Source organism: Micromys minutus (genome assembly GCF_963924665.1).
Source record: "Micromys minutus genome assembly, chromosome: 12".
Taxonomy (NCBI): domain Eukaryota; kingdom Metazoa; phylum Chordata; class Mammalia; order Rodentia; family Muridae; genus Micromys; species Micromys minutus.
Window position 1 is genome coordinate 61,359,460 of NC_137981.1, and position 26,896 is coordinate 61,386,355.

The 26,896-nt window shown below is 40.5% G+C and overlaps 3 protein-coding genes across 4 annotated transcripts; 1 reads left to right on the forward strand and 2 right to left on the reverse strand.

Moving 5' to 3' along the window:
- Positions 1-5,771: 5,771 nt before the first annotated feature.
- On the reverse strand, positions 5,772-6,495 carry MRPL57 (mitochondrial ribosomal protein L57). Its single transcript, XM_080926987.1, has 2 exons — positions 6,379-6,495; positions 5,772-6,213 (listed from the first exon to the last, which is right to left on the reverse strand). The coding sequence occupies exon 2, from the start codon at positions 6,203-6,205 to the stop codon at positions 5,897-5,899; it is 309 nt and encodes a 102-aa protein (XP_080783113.1). The 5' UTR covers positions 6,206-6,213; positions 6,379-6,495; the 3' UTR covers positions 5,772-5,896.
- A 125-nt stretch (positions 6,496-6,620) lies between these two features.
- SKA3 (spindle and kinetochore associated complex subunit 3) lies at positions 6,621-21,943 on the forward strand (the record flags this gene model as incomplete). Of its 2 annotated transcripts, XM_080926412.1 has the most annotated exons (8): positions 6,621-6,723; positions 9,430-9,491; positions 10,105-10,267; positions 11,766-12,177; positions 15,265-15,368; positions 18,272-18,357; positions 18,870-19,070; positions 20,861-21,943. In XM_080926412.1, the coding sequence occupies 8 exons, from the start codon at positions 6,621-6,623 to the stop codon at positions 20,984-20,986; spliced, it is 1,257 nt and encodes a 418-aa protein (XP_080782538.1). In that variant the 3' UTR covers positions 20,987-21,943. The 2 variants fall into 2 exon arrangements, with proteins under 2 accessions (XP_080782538.1, XP_080782539.1); XM_080926413.1 differs by lacking the exon at positions 18,870-19,070.
- Positions 21,944-22,077: 134 nt separating this feature from the next.
- Positions 22,078-25,626, reverse strand: SAP18 (Sin3A associated protein 18; the record flags this gene model as incomplete). Its single annotated transcript, XM_080926414.1, has 4 exons — positions 22,078-22,299; positions 22,559-22,681; positions 25,279-25,388; positions 25,498-25,626. 4 exons carry the CDS (start codon positions 25,624-25,626, stop codon positions 22,143-22,145), a joined length of 519 nt encoding a protein of 172 aa, XP_080782540.1. The 3' UTR covers positions 22,078-22,142.
- Positions 25,627-26,896: the final 1,270 nt, after the last annotated feature.

Here is a 26,896-nt window from a genome sequence, read left to right on the forward strand (position 1 = left end):
CATTAAAACAAAGTTTTGCCAAAATTTCAAACACTTGAAAATTTGTGAAGAAAGTGGACTTAAATTTCAGGTCCTGCCCTTGCCATTAAAAACATCAGACAGGAGATTTGGTTTACCTGGGTACAGAGGTACTTGACTGTTGAGTACCTGCGGCACCTGACCACTGTCACTGTGCCAACCAAAGCAGCTGCAGTGTACCAGCTATTGATATGAACATGTTTACAAAGTTGAGTTTTGTCTTCATATAAGAATGATTTTTTAAAAACTTTTTACATGGTAGTTGTGATTCAATGTGTTAAAATCGTAACAGGTTAGCTTAAATAAATGATCTTTACTTGAATTTTAATTCTTACAGAAAGCAAATTTTGACTGTTTACTGGAATGCTTGAAATGAGTCATGAGATCTCCAGTTATCTCTGAAGCAAAACAATGTTACAGGCTTAGTGTTAGAGCCTGCATATTTGGGGCATTGAATAGGCAGTAACTCAAAACTACGCTTTGCTGACATCTTGTTCTACAAAGTAGTACTTCTAGTCTGAATAAGTATTTTTAACTGGTATTAAGAAATCATATTTTTGCATTTCAGTCAAACTAATAAGAACATATGTAAAAGTACAAATAAGGTGTAAATCTGAAGTTCATGTTTCATATGATCTAAGCTGTATTTTTAAATTCAAATTTAAAATACGATAGAGATTCAGAAAGGTCCATATTTTTCTAATGACTTCATGCTATATTATTTTCTTGAGTTACGTAAAGCAAGGAATTGTATTTGTATTAAGGAGCTAAGAGAGATGTTAGTTTATTATATTTGTACATGATTACAGACAAGCCTATGCCCATTTAAAAGATAAGATGGATGCTATTTAAGGTGATATTTAATATGCTTTTCTATAAACAAGTTTGAAATAGTTTACCTTAGTTGTCTTATCAATAGCATAGCCTTCTATTTATTTCTCATTATGTGAACCTGGACCATGACCAGTGACTCTTTGCTCTGTATTTTGGATGGCCTAACCTACATTACTATGTGTGCATTTTACAACTTTTTTTTCAGAAACCATAATTACTTTATTAATAAATAGATAAAGATGTTGTCTTGGTTTTGAATGGTTTTGTTGCCATATTTGTCAAATGAGAAAATAGTTGTCATTTAGATTAATATGAAAATCTGTTAAAGATATTGTTTAGTTCAGTGGTTCTCAGCCTTCCTAATACAGTGACCCTTTAATTTAGTTTATCATGTTGTGGTGATTCCTAACCATAAAATTATTTTGTTGCTACTTCATAACTAATTTTGCTGTTGTTATTAATCATAATATAAATATCTGGGTTTTTTTTCATGGTTTTGGGCAACCTCTGACAGGTCATGACCTTGAGAACTACTGGCTTAGCTGCAGAGCCTAGTAATTTCTGGAAACTCCAAGAGAGACAGTTAAATTGTAGTTTATGTATTTTTATTCAGAAACCAGATTTATTCAGAAATTTGTATCTCTCAGCCTCAAGATCAGGATCAAAGGTGAGCCTTCCAATTCTGGATTGTGGTTCATTCCAGATAAAGTCAAGTTGACAACCAGGAATAGCCACTACAGGTAGTGTCCCAAAATGCACAAAGATAGCAACTCTTTGATGCCACAGTCTTTATGGTTATTCTGTAGTTCTTTGACCTTGTGCTCATGACTCTGACCTAATGGCTTTTCATTTTGTATTGTTGTTTAAGATTTATTGGGGATGAGGGAGACTTATGAGAAAGATCTATCAATGCTCTGGAATCCATGGAGCTAGAGTTAAAGGCAGTTAGGAGCTACCCAGTGTTCCTCTGGAAGAGTGTGAAGCACTCCGAAGCACTAAGCCAACTATCCAACTCCTAATAGCCTTTGAGTGGTATTTCTGTTTGGTGACCCACACAGGCTACATTTCAGCGTGTCAAGTCACCCTTCATTCTGTAGCTGCACAGCCTACCTTCATCACAGGCTGACACCCTTAGTACCATCATGGTGCTAAGTTTCTATTACCATTTTCATGTTGCTCTGCTATTACTTGGTTCCAATCAACTATAGATAGATTCTTCAAGTTTTGTTTTGCTGTAGTAGCCTCCCACAAAATAAACCCTGAAAAATCAGAAAGAAACTAATGAGTGTACTGTCCATTAATTTTATTTTTCTTTGGTAGTGTCTAAACACCCCTAACTTTAGATAGCTCTTTGGTTAAGAGCAAATACTACTCTTCCACAGGACCATAAGTCACTTGCCAGCAGCTATAATGGTGACTATGATTCCAGTTCTGGGGGATCCAACACCTGACCTTTCAGTATACATATAACATACACACACACAAAATTATTTTTAAAGGATCAGAGTTTAATGTTTTAGTGCCTTTAGCAGTCTCAGGAGAGCAGATTGGTTTGGCAGTGACCATTCTTTAATTGATTTGATCTTCAGGAGTTGTAAGACTATTCATTACATATATTTATTGGCAAAGAATTTTTACCAAGATCATGAAGATGGTTTTCCCAAGGGTGAGGCTTCTTATCCATTTAGATCTGGATATGCTGACTCCTGCAATTTCCCCAAATGTGTGAAACTTGGCTTTGTAATTTGTAGTAATGCATTGTCTCCCCTACAAGGGAAAAAAAAACTCTACAGTACTATTCAAATCAACAAAAGACTAAAGTATTCTATGCCTGACTCCACTGTTATTTGCATGTACAATGTTATTTCTAAAACACATATGACAGGCCCTTAAAAGAGCTACTTGGAATTGAGAGCTGCCACTTCAGTGTTTGTCTTTTTATACTCTTCTACCAGGTGCCTATGTTGGTTTTCAAAAAGAAAAGTTGGCTTTAGTCTTCATCAGTAGTGACAAGATGTGAGGCCATTGTGTTACCTATGTGAGGAGACAGTGCCTTTTTCACATAGCACATACATTCTACAGTGCTTTCATTTATTTTAAAACTTATAGGCCAAAAAGATAGCTCTACATGTAAAGGCAGTTGCCTCTGACCTGAAATCCTGTGTTTGGTTCCAGGAAGCCATATGTGCACAGTAGTCAGTGTGTATGCAAACACATGAATGTAATAGATATTTTAAATTAACTAAATTGTCATGGTAGTAATCAAAGGAGAACATTCTGAGTACATGAAAACTTAAGATTAAATACAGCCCTGGGATGCACTCTCAGAATTAACAATGCCCTAAGGAATTTAAACAGGAATGTTAGAGAAAGTTAGTTGTTTGGAGAGCTTTTTACAAAGTAGTAAATGAGGAAGACCTGTGTATTATATTCCAGAGACACCAAGAAGCCATTAAAAGATTTTGTAAAACTAGTCAAAAATTGGAACACCTCCCCAGGTGTGATGGACAGGCCTTTAATTCCAGCACTTGGGAGGTAGATACCTGGACCTCTGTGAGTTCAAGGCCAGCCTGGTCTACATAGTAAGTTCCAGGACAAGACTATATAACAAACAAATGAAGAAAATGCCAGCTGTTGAGTACCTACACAAGAATGGGTGAGTAGTAAAAATAGAAGCCCAAGCAACTCATTCTGTTTTTTCTTCGGCACTGGGCCCCTAAGGACCTGGGTTCCCTGGTAAAGGAAGTTCTGAGGTGACTAAATGCTGGGAGACCAGTGAGGGAACCCAGGACTGGAGTTATCTCTGGGCTTTGGGTACAGAGTAAGAAGTGATGACAGCTCAGAACTGTAATCCCAGCACTTGGGAAGTTAATGCAGGATTGCTCAAATTCACTTTGAGCCATACAATGTGACAGTCTCAAGGAGAAAAACCTAACCCGAAAACCTTAGTCTACAGCTTACTTCGTTTGGCCAGTGGACATAAAAGCCATATATTTGGAAGATTTATCAACTCTGAACAAGCCTGGACATAGAGTGAACTAGTTACTAGCAGCTTTTCCTCAACTGTTTTGTTTTTTGTCTTTTTCCTGTTCTAGGCCTCAAACCTGGGCCTTTGCACATGGTAAGCAAACAGACTACTAGCCCTGGCTGTCCTGGAGCTCACTCCGTGGACCAGGCTGGCCTTGAACTCAGGGATTCATCTGCTTCTTCCTCCCAAGTGGTAGGACTAAGTGTGTACCTCCAACACCTGGCTTCAACCTTTTCAAGTGAAAGTGATGCCTGTATCATGCAGCCCTTTCAAAGTTCAGAGATGCTGAATGTGTGCTAGAAGTACAGTTTGAAAAAATTTCCTATGATCCCAGCACTGGAGGACAATGATTATTTGTAGGTCAGCTTAGGCAAATGATGAACCTGGAACAACAGACACACCATGATGGAGGTACCATTTAGGTCTTGGAAACACGCACATAGGCAGCAAAATCTGCCAAATGAAAAGTGAAAACAACTAGCCTATCACAGTCCATAGTTCTGAGAAAGCCTCTAAATGTACTAACTTTGCTTTTAGGCCTGTACAGTCCTGCTCCTAGCTGTATATTGAGTTATCATGCATGTAATCTCAAAAGATTAAAAAGGAAGACTGGGCATGGCAGCTCCTAGCCATAGGGAGACAGAGATAGGAGGACAGCCTGGTGAACATACCAAGTTCTAGATCATCCAAGACTATACAGTAAAATCTGTCTTTAAAAAGTTTTAAAAATCCCAAGTTGCTCTGCACCTGTAGACACAGATGCTCAGTCAGGAGGGATTAATCAATTCAGCCCAGAAGGTCAACAACCAAAGCAAAATGACAAAACCTATCTTAAAGAATCTGTGTGCGCAGGTGGTGGTATACACCTCTAATCCCAGCACTTAGGAGGCAAGCCAGGGCTACACAGAAAACCGGTTTCAAAAAACAAATCAACAAAAAGTGTTTTTAAACAAAAAAATCTTGCACTGTTTGTATCTATTTAGTATAGACAGGAATTCCAGGCTAGTGTGAGCAACGTAGATGTGCTCAAAAAACAAACCAAATTTTTCTGTTAACAGTTCTAATAAACATTTTTACTTCACATGTCCACTCACAGAATCCAAAGAAAATACTCTTTTGAGAAATGGTCCCATGTATCTCAGGCTAGCTTCAATTTTGCAAGGAAGTTGATCTTGCACATCTGATCCTATCTCCACATACAGAATGCTGGGGATCAAAGGCAGGCTCTATTCTAGATTCTAGGTTCTCAACCTTCCTTACACTCTTTAATAGTTCATGTTGTGGTGACTCCACATAAAATTATTTTGTTACTTCATAACTAATTTTGCTGTTATAATATGCTCGATATCCAACCCCGTGAAAGGGTTCTACAACCACCACATGGGGTCATGCCCAACAGGTTGTGAATGGCTATTCTAGACAGAAAGTAAGGAAACACTTCTTGTACAACAAAGCTCTAGCCAAGTACCTCAGACTCATCAGTTTGTAGTTTTACAACAGTGTTTAAAAATAAAAAACCCAAGATATGGTGACACTTGCCTTTAATCCCAGCACATGGAAGGCAGAGGCTAGTCTAGTTTACACTAGTTTCAGGGCTACATAGTGAGACAAACTGCCCCACATTTTACAGAAGAGTAGGGAGCCATGCCAGTAATTCAAACAACTAGACACAGGCAGGTCTGCTCCAAGTTTGAGGCCAGAAAAAAAACAAAAGCTGAAAACATCAACTACATGTAGCAACATTACATCCTCAAATATTCTTTCGGCTTTCTGAGTCTAGGTCTTACTAAGTACACCAGTAAAGATTCTCCTGCCTCTACCTCTTAATGTTGGAATTACAGGAGTGAAACAAATGCCTAGGTAAGGTCCCAATTATTCCATGAGACAACTATTAATCATATTTGCTTTAATATGATATTGGTCGAAGGGGTCACACGGGTACATAAATTACATTTTCTCAGACCAAGTAAAGACAGCAGTCTGGTATCCATAATCTTGAAGGGTGGTGATTCCGGGTTAGGACCATTTCTTCGAGATGTTGAGATGGTCTAGCTGGTCTGCAATGTATCTATGCTTAGGAAACTTGGAAATGGCTGCTGCCTTGATGGCCTCAAAAGCCTGGGCCCTTCGTTCCGCGGCGTGGCCGTACTCCTGCTCGGCTGTCATGTAGGGCATGCTCATCCAGTAGTGGTTCTCGGCCTCCATCTCCAGGCGACGGATCATGTTCTCCTTCGCTTGGAAAGACACGGTCCGCGGCCGTCGGTGCTTCCCGATCCACTGCCTGCCCGGAATGCGGCCACGGAGGAGGACAGCGGTGAGAAACATGTTGCCTCCTGAGGAAAGGACAGGAAAGCAGCGGTCGCTGAGAACCGGAGCAGGGAAATGAGCAACCCGGGTGCCAAGCTGGGGTCCAGCGGCCACGGACGGAATCCACAGCACGCCGGACTTTACACCGCACTACACTGCAGGGAATGTGGGGGGCCGCCTCGAAAACCCACCTCGCACACGAACTGACACAGGACGCGATAGCCTCAGCGTTCCGCGCGCACTCACAGACGCGGCGGCGCACGCGCGTTGCTACCGGGGCTTTCTAGGGCCCTGGTGCGAGACTTCCGCTCTCGCGAGAAAAGCTTTTGCGCCTGCGCAGGGCGAGCGACTGCTACGGGGCGCTTAGATTTAAATGTGTAGCGCGTTCTTTCAAGGGGATTGGAAGTCGGTCGTTGGCTCAGCTGCCCTCGGTATGAACCCCATCCAGAGTTTCCACTGCAAGCTGCGGGGTCTGGCCACCGTGCTGGAAGGCGAGACGGCCCGGCTGCTACGAGCATTGGACGCCGAGGACAGCGGTGAGTTGGCGCGGGCGGGCGCGGTTCTCAGCTGGATGCTTCTTGACGACATCCAGAGTCAACTGTTTAAAGATGCACACTAAAGCGTACGTGTGAAGTGATTTCGTTTCACTCTAATGGGCCCCTATTGAAAAAAGCGTCTGCATTTTCTCCAGGAATACTCTATCTGCACTACAAATACTCGGCACCGTTGAGTTTAGTTTTTAGATTTGTTTATGTATATGAGTGCTCTCTCTGATGTATGCACGCATGACAGAAGAGGGTGTAGATGGTTGTTAGCCACTATATGGTTGCTGGGAATTGAACTCAGGACCTCTGGAAGAGCAGTCAGTGTTCTTAACCGCTGAGCCATCCCTACAGGCCCCCTTGATTTGTTTTTGGTTTTGTTTTTTAATAATAAAATTAAACACCATTCTTAATTGTATTAGAGATTTAAAAAAAGAATAATTGCAGGTCAAGGAGTGGCGTCCACCATGACTCCCAGCACTCAAGAGGCAGAAGGAGGTAGTCTGTGAGTTTCAGGCCAGCCTGATCTCAATAGATAGCTCCTGACCTATCAACCAGGCTTAGTGAGACCCTGTACAAAAAAAAAAAAAAGAATCGATCAAAAGTACAGATCATTATCACAAAATGTCATAATTGCAATCTATCTTAAATTGCACCCGGTAGGTCGAATGTAGTGGCACTTCCCTTTAAACCCGGCACTCTGGAAGGCAGAGGCAGACAGATCTCTGAGTTTGAGGCCAGCTTGATCTACAAATTGAGTTCCAGGACAGCAAGAGGTACACAGAAAAACCCTGTTTTGAAAAACAGAAACAAAACAACAAAAATTGCACCCTATAGACACGGATTCCTCTTCCTTTTAACTAACTCTCCATTTGGAAATGTTTTGGGGATTATAAAAGTAGCATATACTGTAGGAAATTTTAAGTATGTAAAAGTAATTACATATTTTCTATTTAACTCATAACAGACATCACTGTTGACAGCAGCTTGTTTTTTTTTAATTATTATTTTGGGAGATTAAAATATGCTTTATGTTGTTGAGCTAATTCAGCATAATATACTGAAATTCATTAGTATTTCGACTACATAAAAGTTGCTTTTCACAGAGTGTTTGCTAGTCTGTAGTCTTACTAAAACATTAACTCTGCACAAACTTTATTTATTTTTTGTTTTACTAGAAAATGTAATAATTCTTTAATGTGTTAAAAATACTGGGAATATTGCCAGCACCTTCACTTTCAAAACTGTTAGCTAATTTTATGGCAGTTTGACACAGGCTGAAGTTATTCTCGAGGACGGAGTCTCAGTTGAGAAACTGCCTCTGTAAAATCAGGTTCTAGGCAAGCCTGTAGATTTCTTTAATTAGTGATGCTGGTGGTGCCATCCCTGGGCTAATGGTCATTGGTTCCATTAGTGCCGGTTGAGCTAGCTTATAAGCTGCACCCCTCTATGGGCTCTGTATCAATTCCTGCCTCCAGTTCCTACCCTGTTTGAGTTTCTGCCTGACTTCCATCGATGATGAACAGTGAAGTGGGAGTATAAGCCAAATATTCCCTTTCCTCCCCAAGTTTCTTTTGATTGTGGTGTTTCATTACAGCAATGACTACCCTAAGACAATGACTATAGTGATGAATCATTAGATGGGCTTATAAATTATCTTTGAGATAATTTACATGCACTAAAACTTAATGCATTTCATTGGTTCTTAGTATAGTCAGAGTTGTGCCAACTGCTAGTAGGAGAGCTTAGATTTTTAATAACTTCCAAAATATAATGAACTCCCTGGAACTTTGTTACAGAGCCTTGTGTTTGTCTTTATAGGTGTTGTTTTCTCTCCCTCTCTCTCTCTTTCAGTTTTTTGTTTGTGTTTGTGTTTTTGTTTTTCAAGATAGGGTTTCTCTGTGTAGCTCTGGCCCTCCTGGAACTCACACTGTTAACCAGGCTGGCCTTGAATTCAGAGATCCTCCTACCTCTGGCTCCTGAATGCTGGGATTAAAGGCAAGAACCACCGCTGCCTGTCTTGTGTTTCTCTATTTAAACTACAGTAAACTCAAACTCTGATTAATTAAAAAAGAAAACAGCTCTCTGCCAGTAGACAGTTGTTGCCCATAATTCCATTCCATCCTACTGGCTTTAGGCAACCTTATGTCTACTTTCTGTGTAGAGGACCTGGGTCTTCTGGATCTTCCCTGACAAAGGAACCTGAGAATATGTAGTCCTTCAGCTTTGTTCTCCTGGTCACCCACATTGTAGAATAAAACCATACCAAGTCTTATTCCATGGTATTATTTGCTATATAGTGTATTTATATGCTTATACTTGGTGTTAGGTGTACTTTACCTTGGTGAGCTCACTGTGTAGTTCTTGCTATGTTGGCCAGAAACTAGTCTGGCCTTGAACCCACACAGATCCATCTACCTTTGCCTCTCACTTCTGGATCAAAGGCATGGGCTGCTGTGCCTGGAGTTTTATGTAATTTTTGTGTTCAGTAGTTCCTTGAAGGCTTTTTTTATTTTTGTTTTTCAAGACAGTTTCTCTGTATCCCTGGCTACCCTGTAACTCAAATCCACCTGTTTCTGCCTCTCAAGTGCTGGGATTAAAGGGTTGCATCACCACTGCCTAGCAGACTTTTTATGTTTAAGAAACTACATTTTTTTTATTTTCCTCGTGTTTATTGAACTTTTTTTTTCTTGCTTGAAGACTTTGAAGATTCTCCAGTGAGAATTTTGTATGACCTTCATTCAGAAGTCCAGACTCTAAAGGTATTATTGACTTACCATTTTTCTATGTGGGTAATTTTCTCTAACCTAAGTTGTTATGGGTGTAGGGTTACCCAGAAATCACCAACTTAACAGAGGCTAAGATTTTAATAAGAAGAGGCTTTTTGGATGCTGGTACCTGAACTTATTGGCACCAGGACTGTATCTGAGAGTACATCAGAGAATAAGCAGTTAACCATATCAGTCTAGGGTGTATAATGCATCCCGCCCCAACAGATTACATGTGTTCCCTGCCTGTAGGCAAGGCCTGATTTAATACATAAGTCTAACAGTTGTCATAATCTTTTTTGAGCAGAGTAAGCAAACTTGATTACAAAGGCAGAAATAACAGTCTTGGAACCTACTGTCCTGCAAGAACAGCAGCTCCTACAATATCCGTTTTAAGAATAGTCTTCAATGTCTGGGAAGAAAGGGAAGGCTTTGTACAAGCCTTGTACAGTTTGTACAAGCTAGGGACTTAAATTTTAGAAAGTATTTTTGCCTTTTGGCCTCTCAAGCATAGTAAGTTTAAACTTAAAACATAATAATAACCATCACAAAGTAAACTTGAAAGTTAGAAGATGTGTAATATATTTATTTGCTTTCCTCCTGAAAGGATGATGTTAATGGTCTTCTTGATAAAGCAAGATTGGAAAGTCAAGAAAGCACATGTTTCATAAAGGCAACAAAAGTACTGATGAAAAAAAATTCAGCAGACATCATAAAACTAAGAGAGTTTTTCCAGAAGTATGGATACCAAGCACGTGACAAGGATTCAGGTTTGGTTGACTCGTCTCCTAGCTCCTCAATATGGAAGCAGGCAGGATGATTAAGACAACTAGGGCTCAGCTGGGGCTGGTTGTATCTGTTCAGAGTATTCAGCACCTGGCAAATAATGCTTCTGGTTTTGAATTTGAGAACACTCTTGGACAATAGTAGCAGGATTTGGCAGCAAAAAATAAAATTTTTCTTGCTCTCCTTCCACAGGGGTAGATGGGAGTGTTTGTGCTGTTTGGAATGAAAGTGCAGGTAAAGCCAGCCACCTGGCAGGATGGACAAACATGTTAGCTCAGCCAGCAAGTAACAGGAGAACCATGTGGTACTCTTTCATCTCTTTTATATTCAGATTATTCTGCAGAACAAGATGCTTACACTATATAAATTGATAAAATACCTTTTTAGTTGGAAATTAAAACAACAACAACAAAAAACCCTTGTTATTGTGCCATGGTGGCTTAGTAACACAAGTCATGCCTGTAATCCTAGGGGTCTGAGGAGAAAAGGGTCACCAGTTCAAAAGTTGTTATTAGTTGAAGCCTAATTACTGACCTTGCTCCTCAGTGTAAGGGGAGGGGTAGTGAATTGTCTACTTCATGAGGTTGTATGAGGAGTTACCAGTTGGAGCTCAGTGCATGAAGGGCACTAGATGGCAGCCAATTGGTCTGTCTGTTGCCCAGTGTTCACTGCTACTGCTGCCATTCTGCCCATATCTCGGAGTGGCTGACTTTAATACGCTTTAGTGTTGTGGTCTTTTATGCAGATAATTGTTGTATGTAAGATAACATTAATGAAATCTAGTAAGTATATATGCATGGTAACTATGTTAGTCAACATGATGTATCAGAATTCAGTTTACTTTCCAAGTTAAAAAATGTGTAATTTGCTTTCCTTGTAAAAGAAGCATAGATTAAAACCCTTCTCCTTTCCTTTTGTACTTGGGTACTGAAAAGTCTAAGACTGGCAAGATAGCTCTGGGTAAAGGCACTGTCACCAAACCTGACAATCAGTGTTTGATTTCCAGAACCCACAAAGAGAGATTAGACATTACCACATGTGCACTGTAATTGTCTCTCTATCCCTGTCTCACATACACACAAATGTAATTGGAAATTTTTACAAAATTAAAAGATTAAAATTATACTGTTAAAGTTTGTGTTAAATCTAGAACAGTGGTTATACACTAGTTTCAAATTAATAATACCTTCAGAAATACTAAGACTGATCAATAAATCACATTGAGGAAGTAAGGAATTGGATCTTTGTGGGTGTTGACTTTTAAAAATAGTTTAATTTCTCTGAAGTGTCTAGATAGAACACAAGTAGGTAAGATGTATTTGTCAGACTGTCCAAAGAGACAGTTGAAATGAAAACTTAAGAGAATCAAGTTTCCACCGACATGGAACATTTCAGGCGGCTATTCTGTGATAATTTTAATAATCAAGAAATTCTCTTTTTTGATGTTAAGCCAGAATTTACCTCTTTGACTTTTTCTCCCAGCCTATGAGCACAGAGTGAGTAACTCCACCCCAGAGTTTGCTGTGTATAAAGACATTCAAAAGCCTGGTGTGAAGAATGAGCCGTCTGATCCTTGTGTTCTGAGCAGTTCTGTTTCTGAAGAGCCTCTACGAAGCCCACAGCTTTCAGACTTTGGACTTCAGCGGTACATGGTTTCCCAAGTCCCAGTAAAGCCTCCCCAGACAACTATCAGTCTCAAAGAAGAATGTGTATCTGAAACCCCTCCTGCCAAAGAACCCTCTGTTCAAGTGCTGAAGACCCCTAGATGTGCTCTAAAGATGGATGATTTTGAATGTGTAACTCCTAAATTAGAACACTTTGGTATATCTGAATATACGATGTGTTTAAATGAAGATTATACAATAGGACTTAAAAATATGAAGAACATTAAAAGGTAAGCAATTTGAGGTTTTTTTAAGGTTGTGTGTGTGTGTGTGTGTATGATTTTTCATTCTATGTGTGGTGAGTGCAAACACCCTCAGAGCCAGAGCCATTGCATCTCCTTAGAACTGGAGGGACAGGCATTTGTGAGCTCCCTGACGGTGGGTGCTGGGAACCAAACTCAGGTCCTAGAAAAGCTATCTATGCAGCACCTTGAAAATATTTTTCTTAATTCTTTGAAAACTTTATCCAGTGCTTTTTATTATATTCCCCTAATTCCTCTAGCACCACCCTCCCCCAATTCATGGAGGTTTGTTTGTTTGTTTTGTTTTGTTTAATAAACCATGGAGTCTAATTTGTGCTTCCCAATCCCAAATAGTGCTGGAGCATAGTCTACCTACCAGGGACCACACCTCTCCCAGCAGATAACAGTTGCCTGTGGCTCCTCTGCTAAGGGTGGGACTTTATAATTTTCCTCTTGCATGTTGGCATTTTGTGTAACTAAACATTGTACATTCTGTCAAAACTGTTGAGTTCATATATGTAATTGCCCTGTTATACCAGGAAAGCACTATTGCAATGTAGCCCTCTACTGTCTCTTCCAAAATGATCCCTGAGTCTTGGGATGATGTCTTTTTAGAACTGAGCACTCTGTGGTCTCTTATCCTCCCCATATTGGCTACTTGTAGGTCATTGTGTTAGTGGGCATCTGAAAAAAGAAGCTTTTGTGGGGGGGGGCTGGAGAGATGGCTCAGTGGTTAAGAGCACTGGCTGCTCTTCCAGAGATCCTGAGTTCAAATCTCAACAACCACATGGTGGCTCACAACCATCTGTAATAAGATCTGATGCCCTCTTCTGGTGTGTCTGAAGACAGCTACAGTATGCTGTACATATACATAAAATAAATAAATCTTTTTAAAGAAGAAGAAGCAGCTTTTCCAAGCTGGATATTCTTGGGAGGCAGAGGTAGGCTGATCTGTATGAGTTCAATGCCAGACTGGTCTACAGAGTGAGTTTCAGAACAGCCAAGGTTATATAGAGAGACTGTCTCAACCAAAACAAAAAAACTCTTAAGCTTCCCTGAATATCAGACTGGGTATGGTAGTGCAGGCTTTTAAATCCAGCATTCAGGAGGCAGATCTCCATATTTGAGGCTAGCCTGGTCTACATAGCAAGTTTCAGGACATCCAGGGTCACATGGAGAGAATCTGCCTCAGAAAAGAAATGGTGGGTATTTGCACTAATCTGGCATAGCAATGTCATTAAGCTTCAGTTTAGTACTGTGTCCATGCAGCAGAGTTAATAGTAGGTTTTCCTCCTAAGACCTATCTAGCCACAGGTTCTTGTCCCCAGTAAGTTTTGTACATCAGTTTTACCTGTGGGTCAGGCCATATTTCAGTTAAAAAGTGGTTTATTTCTGAAACTCCAGTGGGTATATCTTGTCTGTATGTGTGAGAGTCTATAGGGCCTCACAAATAAACAGCTTCCAAAGGTAACCTATTCCAGGTACTGGGTTTTTTGTCTGAGGTGTCTCTGGTCGGGGCCAGCATTCCTGGTAGAGTATAACTCCTTTTAAACTTGCTGTATGTGTATGTATTAGGAAACTTCTACAGTAGGAGGTGTCCATGACTTTTTCAAAGATCTTTAGTGTTAGTTGACCTTATCCTGCCTTCATCTCATCCAACATCCCACTTAATCCTCCTTATTCTGTTATTTCCCCCTTACCCCCATGCTGTGTCTGCTGTCCTTAAAAGCCACTTCTTAGGGTGTGCCTCTGCATTGTCCACATAGGAGAAGACATATGTTCGCATTTCAGGGACTGGGTCACCTCGTTCAGAATGATGGGTTACAGCTCCATCTATTTCCCTGAAAATGTCCTAATTTCATTTTTATCAGCTGAATAATAGTCCACTGTGTAAATGCACCACATTTCAAGTCTGTTACCAGCTGGTGTAGGTTATTTCCATTTCCTGGCTATCATGAGGAAGGCAGCAGTGAAGATAGTTGAGTAAATATATCTTATAGTATGATACAGACTCCTTTGGGTATATGCACAAGAGTAGTGGAGATAAATGATATGGAAGAGCTATTTCTAACTTTATATCTCCAGCATTATATGGACCTTCACACTTGATTTTCACAGTGGCGCCACCTGTTTGCACTCCCACCAGCAGTAAATAAGTGAGTTCCCCTTTTGTGACGTCTAAGCCAGCAAAACTTGGTTTGTATTTGTCAGCAGTTTTTTGTTGTTGATTTCATTTGTTTGAGTTAAGGTCTCTCTAACATGTCCTGGATGACCTAACTCAAATTCCCTTGCCTCTGCCTTTAGAATGCTGAGAGCAAAGGTGTGCACCACCGTTGCCTGGTGTCACTTCTTCTTAATCTTAGCCTCTGAAATTGGGTAAGATGAGCTACCCCTAATATCTGAGTCTGGAAGCAAAGTGGGGTCTTCTGGAAGGGCAAGAGACTGAGCCATCTCTCCAGGCAACTCTTAGGAAGAGTTCAGCTACTTCATATTTTAAATCTCTTGAATCACAAATTTCATCAATAAAGTGTGAGCTATTGATTTCTTAAGAATTTAAGGAGTAGTAGAATCCACACAGCACGCAGTGTTTTCTTTTGTGTATCCACAGTTGAGCAAGTCAGTCTTAATAAAATGACAGACTCTTGTCTTTTTACTCCAGAATGACAACAGGTTTTTAAACTTTTAATTTTAGTTTGGGTGTTTGTCTGAATCTTATGTCTTTGCACATTGTACCCATGAGGGAGAGCTTTAAAATTCCTGGGCTTAGAGTTAGAGATGGCTGTGAGCTGCCATGTGGGTGCTCTTAACCACTGGGCCATCTCTCCACCCCCAATGTGTTATTGAGCTTCTAATAATTTTGCTTTCTATCAGACAAAAAATTTTTTAAATGCCACACTGAGTTATTAATGAAATCTTGCTACCTTACTGCCTTTATATGCTGGGTAACAAAATTTCACAATATCAAATCCATCAACACAGGGTATCAGTTGTCTCTCAAGTGATAGGATTGCATGCATGCACCTCTACACTAAGTAAGAAGTTTTTCTACAAAGGTTAACTTTTGTGACTTTACAGTTCCCCTCTGAGCAGTGCCAGTGAAGAAGCCGTAGGGACAGGGCCCATAACCAGCGATAATTCTTTTGCCGTTCCTGGTCCCATTCAGCAGCCAGGAAAAACAGGTAAGTTTAAAAATTAGCTTCTCCTTTGTACTTTCCTAATTATTTTTGTAAGCAAGGATTCTCTAATTTTAGGTAGTTTTTTGCACCTTCTTAATGTGTAGTGTTGTGGGTTGTCCTGATGCTGTTTATATTCTGATGTTAATTCTGCTTCTTCAAGAAGGGTTGCCCCCTATGAGCAGTGAACCTTCTCCCCATTTTAACTGGTCTATAAAGGCAAGAGCCTGTGATTGAGCAGTAGAGAGGAAAGGTGGAACTGGAGGTTTGAGAGTGGGGGCCAGGTAGAGGGGGGGGAGGACAAAAGTGGGGAAGGGAAGACAGGAGGAAGCCATGATGGACTGGTTCTGTGGCCTGGAGAAATAAATCACAAGTAGCAAGGGATCTTAGAGCTGGGGGTAAGTTAGTATAGCTAGATCTGCCCAGTCTCAGCATATAGTTTTTTTTTTTCTCTTTATTTTATGTACATGTGCCTTATACCCTTGAGGTTCAGAAGAGGACATTGGAACTGGAATTATAGGTAATTGTGAACCACCATGTGGGTTCTGGGAACTGAAACTAGGTCCTCTGCAAGAAGAGCCAGTGCTCTTAATGGCTGAGCCATCTGTCCAGCCCCAGTAAATTTTCAGTATTATTTTGATTACATGCAGTATATGTCAGGTTTTTGTTCTCCACATTTTACCTACTCTGATTGGAAGTGTCTGTGTGGAGGCCAGAGGATGAATAGAGCATCTCCTTCGGCTGTTCATCACCTGTGTTCTTGAAACAGGTTCTCTCATTAAATCTGGAGCCTACTAATTTGTCTAGGCTGACTGGCCAATGAGCTTCAAGGATATGCCTGCCCCCATCCCCCTTGGAGTAACAAGGATATATTGCCATGTCCAACTTTTGACATGGTGTTAGAGATCTGAGCTCAAGTCCTCCTGCTTGCAGACCAGGCTTTTCTTTGACTGAGCAATTCAATTTTAACAGATTTGATGAGGCACACCTGTGATTCCATCACTAGGGAGGAAAAGGCCAAGTTTGAGGCCAGTGTGTGCTATTTGGAGATTGTCTCAAAAACCACAATCCCACCCCCAATATATATATATTTAACATTTTTATGTGTATGAGTGTAGCACATGTGTTCCTAGTGCCTGTGGCAGTGACAAGAGAAGTTAGACTTCTGGAGCTGCTGTGTGGATGCTAGGGAGCTGAATTCAAGTCTTCTGAAGAACAAACAGTGCTCTTAACCTTTTAGCCGTCTCTTCAGCACTTGTTTATTTAGTTTTTGCAAATCTGTGAGCTCTTCTCACTTTATTGACAAATGTTCAAAACTGTCTTTATCATATCTTTCCAAAATTTTGTACTTATTTTTAGAAAAAAAGGGTTAATTGAACAATGTTATTGAATTAATAAGCACTGCTGGTACAAGCAAGTTTAGAAATGCAACTGGCTCAGATTCATAGTTGCTTATAGTTCTGTAAGGAAGAGAGCTGCCTGCCAAGATGGTGTGGCTTTTTTGTTGTTGTTTTGTTTTTAATGTATATGGTTATTTTGTCTGCGTGTATGTCTGTGCACCAAATACATGGATATCTGTCACCCTCAGAGGCCAGGAATGGTGTTGAATACCCTGGAACTGGAGTCACAGTTGTTTGCAAACTGCCGTGTGAGGGCTGGGAATTGAACCCTAGTCTTCTGGAAGAGCAGCAAGTGTCCTAATCACTGAGCTATCTTTCTAGCTCCCAAGACATTACTTTAAGAAAAATGAAAGTAAGACTGCAGAGATAACTCAGCAGTTGAAGTACTGGCTGTTTGTTGGATTAGTCAGTGCGGCTGTGTATTCAGATGCTTAAAACTGGTCCCAAGATCTGCTTGCAGTCCAGGGGAACATATTCTCCTCATGTTTACCAAATGTTGTATAGACTTTGCTTGCCTCTATATTTTTTGACTAGTCAAATAAAAATGGCTGATAGCAATTACTGGAGAGAACTGGGGTAGGCGGGGACCACTAGACTAAAAACGAGGGTGAGAGGTGGGACAGGAAAGATGGAGGACCAGGAAATGGACTGATAGAGCCAATCCAGCACAGACAGGATGACTTGGCAAGTAACTTGGAGAGTGCACCTGAGAAATAGCCAGTCTGTCGTAGAGAAATAGTTTAGGGGTGATTACCAATAATTGTACTAAGGCTGATTAAATAAATTGATAGGACTGTGTCATGATTTGGGGTACTGGCGAGGTCATAATAAGAACTAAGAGTTAGTTAATCCAACAGTAGCTGTTCTTCAAGGAACCTGGTTTGATTGACAGCTACCATGTTGCTTAAAACCATGTATAACTTCAATTCTAGGGGCTTTGATGTCCTTTTCTGACCTCTGCTCGGACATATATGTAAACAAAAGTACCCATACACATAAAATAAAGGTAAACCTTTACACATCTTTTAAAAATGTAATTGGATCATACCCTTATGTCATATTCAGAAGTCAGTTCTCTATGAAGTATAGTTTTGGTTTTTTTAAAGCATGGCTGAGAGGAGCTTAATTATCAAATTGCTTGCCACACAAACAGGACTGAGTAGGGTTTAGGCCCCAAAATTTCCATAAAAATCCAGGCATGGAGCCAGGTGGTGATGGCACAAGCCTTTAATCTCAGCACTCAGGAGGCAGAAACAACCTGGTCTTCAGAATGATTTTCTTGACTGCTGGTACAGAAAAACCCCATCTTGGAAAAGATCCCCCCCCCACAAAACGTGTGTGTGTGTGTGTGTGTGTGTGTGTGTGTGTGTAAATGTAAGAGAAAATCCATAACTCATGTGCACACACCTACACACACACAAACATACACACATTCATTTATAATTTTTTAAAAATTTAAAAAGTTGGAATACTTTTTTCAACTTTTCATGCCTATTTTATGTCTTCTAGATGCAGAATACATAAATTCACCATTGCCACCTAAATTCTGCACTCCTGGTTTGAAAATTCCTTCTACAATGAACACTACAGATTTGGTAAAATTCCACTAAAGCTCAAATCTTATTACTGAGACATTCCTTCTGGATACAGTATGTGTAACTAGTGCAGCTCTTATGAGTGTGTATGCAGTGCACTTCTGGGAAGTAGTTTAGTGCCGTAAATAAGGAGCCATACATTTTTGTTTAAAGCAAATTGAGACAGATCTGTAACAGTATAGAGAGGAGTGTGGAAGAATGGACTTAGGTGCTGCTATCCAATCTCTCACTTCAGCTATCACCTGGCTCAGTTTGTGCTGTCGAGATAGGGTGGTGGAATCTGTCCATATCTGGAGCTTAGCCACTGTTCTGTTGTTCTAGTTAACCAAGATTAGTATTAAAGATAGTACTTTGTCTTCTGCATATGATTTTCTTGATTTGGGTAGCATTCATTCAGGAAAATGGGATCATTTGGGGTCTGCCTTAGACTCCAACAGAACTAGTTAAATTTAAAAAATTATAACATTATTTATTTACTTATCACAATTTAATGATTTATTTTTACTCTGTAGGTATCTATAGATTATCCACTATCAAAACCAAATAGTTCATCGACTGATTTGGAAGTTAAAGATTGTGCTCCATTAATTTTAAATTCAGATGAGTGCTATCAGAGTTTTGCAGACCCCCCTTCTCCAACAATTACTCCTTGTGAAAATTTCACAACACCCTCTCCTCCGAAAGTCACTGCGATTCCAGAAGACATTCTCCAGGTCATTTTCTAGGGGTTTTTTTTTCCTTCTAATATTTTCAAAAAGTATGTATCTGTGTTAGAAAACTGAAATTGTATATAGACTGTCATATTTATCATCATGCCAAAGGGTGATTTGGGGTATGGAGAAAAACCTTAAGGCTTTCCTGAACCAGACAGCAGTATCTAATTTGGTTTTAGCTATATTACTCTTCTGAGGTACTTTGCTTTGTAGTTTGTTCTACAGTGTATTATGTTTCTGTAAGTTTTTAATTTGTAGTTGCTATGTTGGCTATCGTCCCGTTAAAAGTGAGAATGTCCTTTGCCCTATATTCTCCACAGCAGGGTCTCAGTAGTAACACATTTGTACTTCTCAAACTGTCAGTTTGTGGGCATTGATTCACATGGTATTAAAATATTTGACTCTGGCTCTTTTGCTCGCTCTCTCTTGCTCCCTTCTCACACACACACACACACACCCGCCGCCCTTCCACCTTATCCCTCTTCTTCCCTTCCCTCTCTCTCCACCTGCTCATGGCCAGCCTCTACTCTTCTATCTTCTCTCTCTCTCTGCCCCTGTTACCCTCTTAACTCCATGACCTAAATAAACTCTATTCTACACTTAAAAAAATTGGCTCTGTAGTGTGACACCAACTAGTAGACACTACTAGATGACTGATCTGACTTTCTAATCTGGTTATAGTGTTAGGCAGTTAGTACTTAGGTGCAAAGAATTCTTAAGTGACTGCTCTAGAGCTGTTTACCTTATTGGAGTGCTGTGGGAACAATAAACTGTGTGAGAAAATCCCTGAATGCCAAAACTGACTCACTCTGAAAGATCAACAAAGGGTCTGTTTAATTTTGTCTTTTGTTAGAGATCTATTTGTAATTGTGTATATAATGTAGGCATATTTATGTATGATGCAGGGGCTTGAATAGTCAGAAGAGGGATTCAGAGGCAGTTTTGAGCTGGGAACTGAACTCTGGTCCTCTATAAGAGCTATATATCCAGCCCCAGACTGCTTTCCTAGATGGTTCCTTACCTATTTTATCTTTTATCTTATGAGGGCTATTTCCTGCTGTGAGTCTTCTATGTGAAGATAAACCTTACGTTTGGTTGGTTGCTTTTTTAAAGAATGCTTGTGGTAAAACATTTGGGACTTGTGTATTACATACCCAGTCCCAAGGACACCTTACATTCAGTGTACTACTACTACTACTAGTTTTTTCTTTTAATGTTTTAAGTCACATATGTTCATTATATATAGTAATGATTTTCACGGTGACATTTTCATACATATATATGTTGTTCATATTTACATACACAAACACCTACCTTCTCATTCTGCTCCTTCAGATCCCCTTTCCCTTCCCAACTAGCCCCTTTTGTTGAGAGAGAGACTCCAGATGAGAGATGAGCAGGACTGAGGGTTTGTTTGAGTGGCTATGTTAGTGACAACAGGGTCTTACTGATTCACTGTGTCTACATCCTTAAGGAACAGGTAGAGCCTGTGAGCCAGCCTCCCCACTCATGAGATGCAGTGCACATGCTCACAGCTGTTGCCTATCTTCTTACCTTTCCTGTCATTTTCTACACCATCATCAGGACTTAACATGGCTCTCAGGATGTTTCTGTTAATTTGAGTAAATGTGTATTTAGATTTTAGACATCAAAGTTCCATATGAAATTACAATATTTTTTACTGTTCAATGTATGGACTGTTGATGGCTTTTCTTGAATGTTCTATCTAGATCAAATCACCTGATCATCTAGATTCACATGACCTGATAAAAAGAAATTTGTTTTTGTAGATGTTAACAAAGCACAACTCAAACCTAGCTTCTCCTATGAATATTAAAGCAATGCCACCAAGGAAAGGCTACCTCAAGTACAAGGGACAGAGCACCCAAGATGCTGCCAACAAGGAAAACTGGTAACAGTGAGTTAAGAACAACCAGCAGACCATGCCTCTGAGGGTGAGGATGGAGGCGAGGTTCCCTTCTCTTCCCAGTGCCATGAACTGGCCCTGGGATCCCACATATAAAAATCTGTTTATAATCTGGGAATATAAGCCACCACACAGTGCTTTTTTTTTTTTTAAATAATGTATGGGTGTAATAGTGCCTTTATATATATATATATACATATATACATATATATATATATATATATATAATGTATGGGTGTGTAAAAGTATAAAATTCTTAGTTATGATGTTGCCATCACACATTGTTTCTGTTCCTAGGAATTCTGCTGTGGATACAATAAATACTGAGGCTGGACAGAAACAGGAAAGTGAGCTGAAGTTCTCAAGTTGACACAGACCAGCAGAGGTGAAGAGTGCTCCTCCTGGCTCCTCCTAGCTTGACCACCCTGCAGATCCTGATTCTACCTGGAAGAGCCAGAAAGAACCTTGGGATCAAGATCAAGCTGTTCTCTAGAGACTGGCTTCTTTTGAGAAGAAATTGGCAATACCAGTTGGCTTAATTCTAGCAGATTTTTTTCTCCCCAATAATACAGGGTTTCTCTGTAGCTATAGCAGTCTAGAGTGGCCTCAAACTCAAAGATTTGTGTGGCATTGGAGAATTGGAAATCAAGTGGAAAAGATGGCTCAGTGGTTAAGTGGTCCTGAGTTCAAAATTCCTTCCAGTGGCTCACAGCCATCTGTAATGGGAAATAGATGGCACTCGCTCTTGCAAAGAACCCACCTTTTATAGGGAGCACTTACTCATGCCAAAGTTGTCTGAAAGGACAATTTTGTGCTTGGTTTAGCTTAGTAGCCCTCTAGTGCTTAATAAAAACCATTATCAGGTGAGACTCATGTTCCATTTACACCTCGGCTGAATGAACACATGTATTTCACAATACAGCTTTATACAGAATGCTAAGAGCACTTATTTCTTCATATTTTACAGAAGGGCTTAAAACATACGGACTTACTTTAATTTACCAAAGTATATCAACTCTAGTTCCTAATGAGTTATAATTCGTTGAAAATTTAAAGGCTTAATGGCAAAGTCCGGGGGAGGAAAGGATTAAGTAAGTTTATTTTACAAACTGGCTGAAAAATAACTTCAAGAAAGTCAATAGAATTCAGTACGGTCTCATCCTCCCTGACGAAGGTGGTGCCCTGTTTGGAGGCGTGATGGCTATGTCCAGATAATCCCCTATTTGGAACTTCTGTGACTGCAGGGTCATGGAGTCATCGGTGCCCTTCCTGCCAGACATGGTGCTGCCAATCTCCTTAACTCTGCAGGAACAAAAGCCAATGATTAAGATGGACTAGAACAGAATACAGACTACAGAGAACATGAGAGGAGATTTCCCCACGACCAATTAAGCACTATATTCAAGTTAAACCAGATATAAATATAAGCCCATAGACACCACTACTGCCACTAAAAAACAAGGGATTGTCCCAAAGCCAGGCATGGTGACACTGCTGCATCGTATCACGGGGGGGGGGGACGACTGACTTGCAAAGAGAAGGAATTAAAGTGGTCACTTACCGATATCCAGGTCTTTTAAGATCCATAAAAACAATTGCAAAATTGAAGTGTGTGCCCTTCTTTCTGGCTTCTGGGTAGACTTCCTTTACTAAACTAGTCAGTTCTTTCAAGGTTGCGTCCATCCTGAATTTTTTGAAGAGATAAGAACATTAATAACAAGCAAGTTGTACATCCTTGAGTCATTCATAGTCCAGTGCTTCACGATATATGATTTGTGGCTGGCAAAAGAGTCAGTTTGCTGTACAATCCTGGCAACCTAAAACCAAAGAAGGCTCACAAAGAGACAACCAACTTCCACAGTCTTCTGACCTTCCTCAAGCATCTCATGGAATGTGCACACACACACAACACCCCTAATAATGACAAAGAAAAAAATTGCCTTGAATATTTCCTGTTTTGTCCTCAGTGTGGAAAAACATCAATAAATTAAAGAATACTACAAGAATCCCACATACCCTGTTCATCTGGCTCAGTGATCTACTTATCTGCAAGTAACCAATTCAAATTATTCAACTACGGAAAAAAAAAAAAAAACCTATAATCTCCCACATATCATAGAACTAATGCTAACACAGCATCTTCATAAGGATATGTAATTTCTTGTTCTCTCAGAATTTTACTGATGGAAGAAAGGCAAGACGGCTGCTTAGTGAGCAAAAGTGTTTGCTAACAGCCTGACAAACCTTAGTTTGATTCTTGGAACCCACACGATGCAGAGAACTGCCTCTCAAGTCTGTCCTCTGACCTCCACACGTGTCATGGCACTCCCATAGGCCACATACAGACACAAAATTAATTTGCCAGTGAGATGGCTCAGCAGGTAAAGTCACTTACTGCATTAGTCAGATGTCCTGAATTCAATCCCTAAAACTCCCAAGTAATACTCCAAAAGATGTCCTCTAGCTGTGGCACTTACACAATGCACATACAACACAAAATAACGAAAAATTTTTTTTTTAATGATGGAATTCTTAAGCCAAGGACATGAAATTTTAAGACAAACTGCAATCATTCTGCAGTCCTTTTACAACTTAAGTCATTATTAACTTAAAAACAAGAACACTGATGCAACAGTATCAAGGAGAGAGCCATAGTACCCAGTGCATGTTTCTGTGAAGGTTAGAAATCTCCACACCACCATACTCAACACATGAAAAAAACACCTAGGAGGATTCCATTGTCCCCATTTTCTATTCCAGGTATTTCTCAATATTCCTGCAATAGAACTCAGTTTTTTCACACTCATAAGCACTGAGTTCAACTCCAAGCACCAACATAGCAGCTTACAGTCATCAGTTCCAGAGATCTGATACCCACTTCTGATCTCAGTAGGCACCAGACATTTATATGGTGCACACACAACATGAAGGTAAAACACCCATATACATAAAAAAAATTAAAATTTGAGAGATAAAATATTGAAAGACAAAAATAAAATATATAGTTCATTCACAATATGTATAATCCAAGCAAAATCTTATTTTTTCAGAACAGTATGTAGTTCACTGTGCAATCAAGTAAGTTGTAAAACTCCCAATAAAGTTACCTTCTTTTGTAATTTTGCAGCTAAATTTTACTTTGCCAGAATTCATATTCTTTTCTGCAATTAGCTCTGAAATTCTACATTTTGTCCCTAGTGAACTTCAATGCTGGCATAAACTGAGGTGAAATAACTCTGATTTTCTTTTGAGGCAGCTCTTAGAAAGATGTTACACAACTTTTAAACAAGTCTGGGTTGCCCTAGCAGAAGGGTGAGCTTTTACAGTCGAAAGTCCCACGAGCATATGCTGAAGGGTATGTACGGCAAACTATTTTTTTTTAAGTAAAAAACTTGATCATTCCAAGATTTTGATATCCATGTGGTTCTGGAACAGTCTCTACAAATAGGATGTAAGAAAAGTATTGGAAAACTTATGTGTTGGGAAACAATTTTAGTATTTGCAAAGTGGCTTACATTAAGCTGTTAACAGAGTCAATCACTAGCTCGTGATTCGGGTGGGGGCTTATTTTTGAGACAGGGACTCTTTGTATAGCTCCAGCTGACAAACTCAAGAGATACTCTGGCAATAAGAAATTACTGTTTGCTTAACAGGTGCAGAGTTCCGAGTTGTGAAGGGTGAGAAAAGGTTTTAGAAATAGATGTTGCATAACCTTCAAAAGCTTAAGTGGAAAATTTTGTGTTATATCTTCCCACCGCAACAAAAAAAAAAAAAATATATATATATATATATATATTAAAATTAGCCTTTGATGCTTTACTAAAGCCATTACAGAGTCAAACCGACAAAATATGAAGGACAAGCCTGTAACAGTCCTAGCTGAGTGGGCTGCAAGGTACTCAGAGATAAAAACACTTGAACAGCGTCCTCAGTGAGCGAACACCAAACGCTTTTAAACACCAAGTGCCAGAACAGAAAGGACTCGAGTTTGATGGTGCTTTTTAATATTTTGGTGCTATCAGACTTGAGGCTTCATATTGCCTACGATCTGAGCACATAACATACTCACTAGACAACTCCTAGTCATCTACCATCTTACTCTACGGCTTTTTAAACTACGTATCATGTTATACCAGGTGGCCATATGGTGAGGGCAACGCTGGTCAGTTCACTCTAACCCAACGTTTCATCCCCACTCCTAAAAGCATTACAAGGCGAGGAAGCCCGCCCTGTCTGTCCCTAAGGGCGCAGCCCGCAAGGCCCCGGTCCCGCGCGGCTCACCAGGTGTAGATCTGCAGCTCGCTCGAAGGCACGTTCCCGCGGGAGAACTCGTCCATTCGGTGGTGGCGGCCGTTGTTGGTGGTGAAGACCCTCAGCAAGAGCGGGCATGTCTGAGGAGAAGCAGGGAGTCAGCCTCGGGCGCGCCATTTGGCCTTCCCGCCCACCCGTCCGCAGGCCGCGCCCGCCCGCCCCTGCCCCGCAGCCGTCCGCAACCCGCACCTTCTCGCGGTCGATCGGCTTCTCCGGCTCCTTCTTAATTTCCTCCTGGGTAACGCGCGATTCCACCGCCATCTTCCTCCTTCGGCCCGGGAGACGCTCGCCCTGACCTCCGACCCCTGCAGCGAGCATGAGCTAGTCGTCTCTCGCGAGGAAAGGCACGAGGTTTTATAGTGGACGACTGGCTGGGCGGGGCGTCGCTCGGCGCAGGCGCACTTCCCAATGTGTGTGGAGACGCACGGGCGCATACGTGATACCCTGGGGAGAGGGGCGGGAGACACGCATGCGCAGTGGTCTATGGGCGTCTCAGGAAAAGTTCCTCGTCTTGTTTTCCTTACGTGTTCACTGCCCAAGTAAGCTTAACGTGACATTTTCATACGTAATGATGAAAATGTGTAGCGAACAGGAAAAACTTAAGAAAATTCATATGACATGTAAAAATATGAACAAGGTAGTCATAGTGATAATAAACCGACTGGGCTGGTAAGGAACTGCAAGGGCAGCAGCAAAATGATACCTTTTCTGTAGGTGATGGGGTGAAGCTGTCTGTTTTGGGGCTGCGAGGAACTGCAAACCCAGCGGCGTGGTGGTGCATGCCTTTTTTGGAGGAGAAGGAATGTTTATTTGCATGAAAAATTATTTGAGGAATGTTTTACTACACATAGATGCTTTTGAATTCAGTATTGGGCAGGATTCCAGTAATATGTCCATTGTAACCACAGAAGGTAATGGGGAGTCTGCACACACACAGACACATGACTCTTAGAGATAAATATTTTCGTAACCTAACAGAATAGTTTAGACGTATCAGACCTCATGGGAAGTTCTGCAACCTGGTAATACATGGATGCATATTCCAAAACAGGAGAGGGTGGGGTTCCTGGCACAGTTTGTATTTGAGGGTTTACAGTCAGACACTCCCAGGATGCCCGTCACTTTTTTTTTTTTTCAGGACATCACATGTTCTGGTGCCTTAAAGAAAAAAAAAAGTGTCTGCCTTATGAGGCAAGCTTGCTTGGGTCTGGGGTCCAGCCACCTTTGTCCTTTATGAGCCTTCAGGGTAACAATTACTTCAATTTCATCACAGCATCTATCGCTGCCATTTTGACTGCTTTCACTCCAGGCGGTGCATGCCTTTAACCCCGCACTCGGGAGGCAGAGACAGGTGAATCTCTGTGAGTTCAAGGTCAGCCTTGTCTACAGAGTGTCAGGATAGTCAGGGCTATGTAGAAAGAGAGCCTGTTTCAAAACAAAAACACGAAGTACCAGTGGGAAAGACAGATTGAAAAAAAATCTTCACAATATGCTATAGAGAATAAAACATAAACCCCATCGCTCCATTTTAAAGCAGTTGCTTTAAAAATGAAATCTAAAATAACAATACATATAAAAAGTTCTGAAT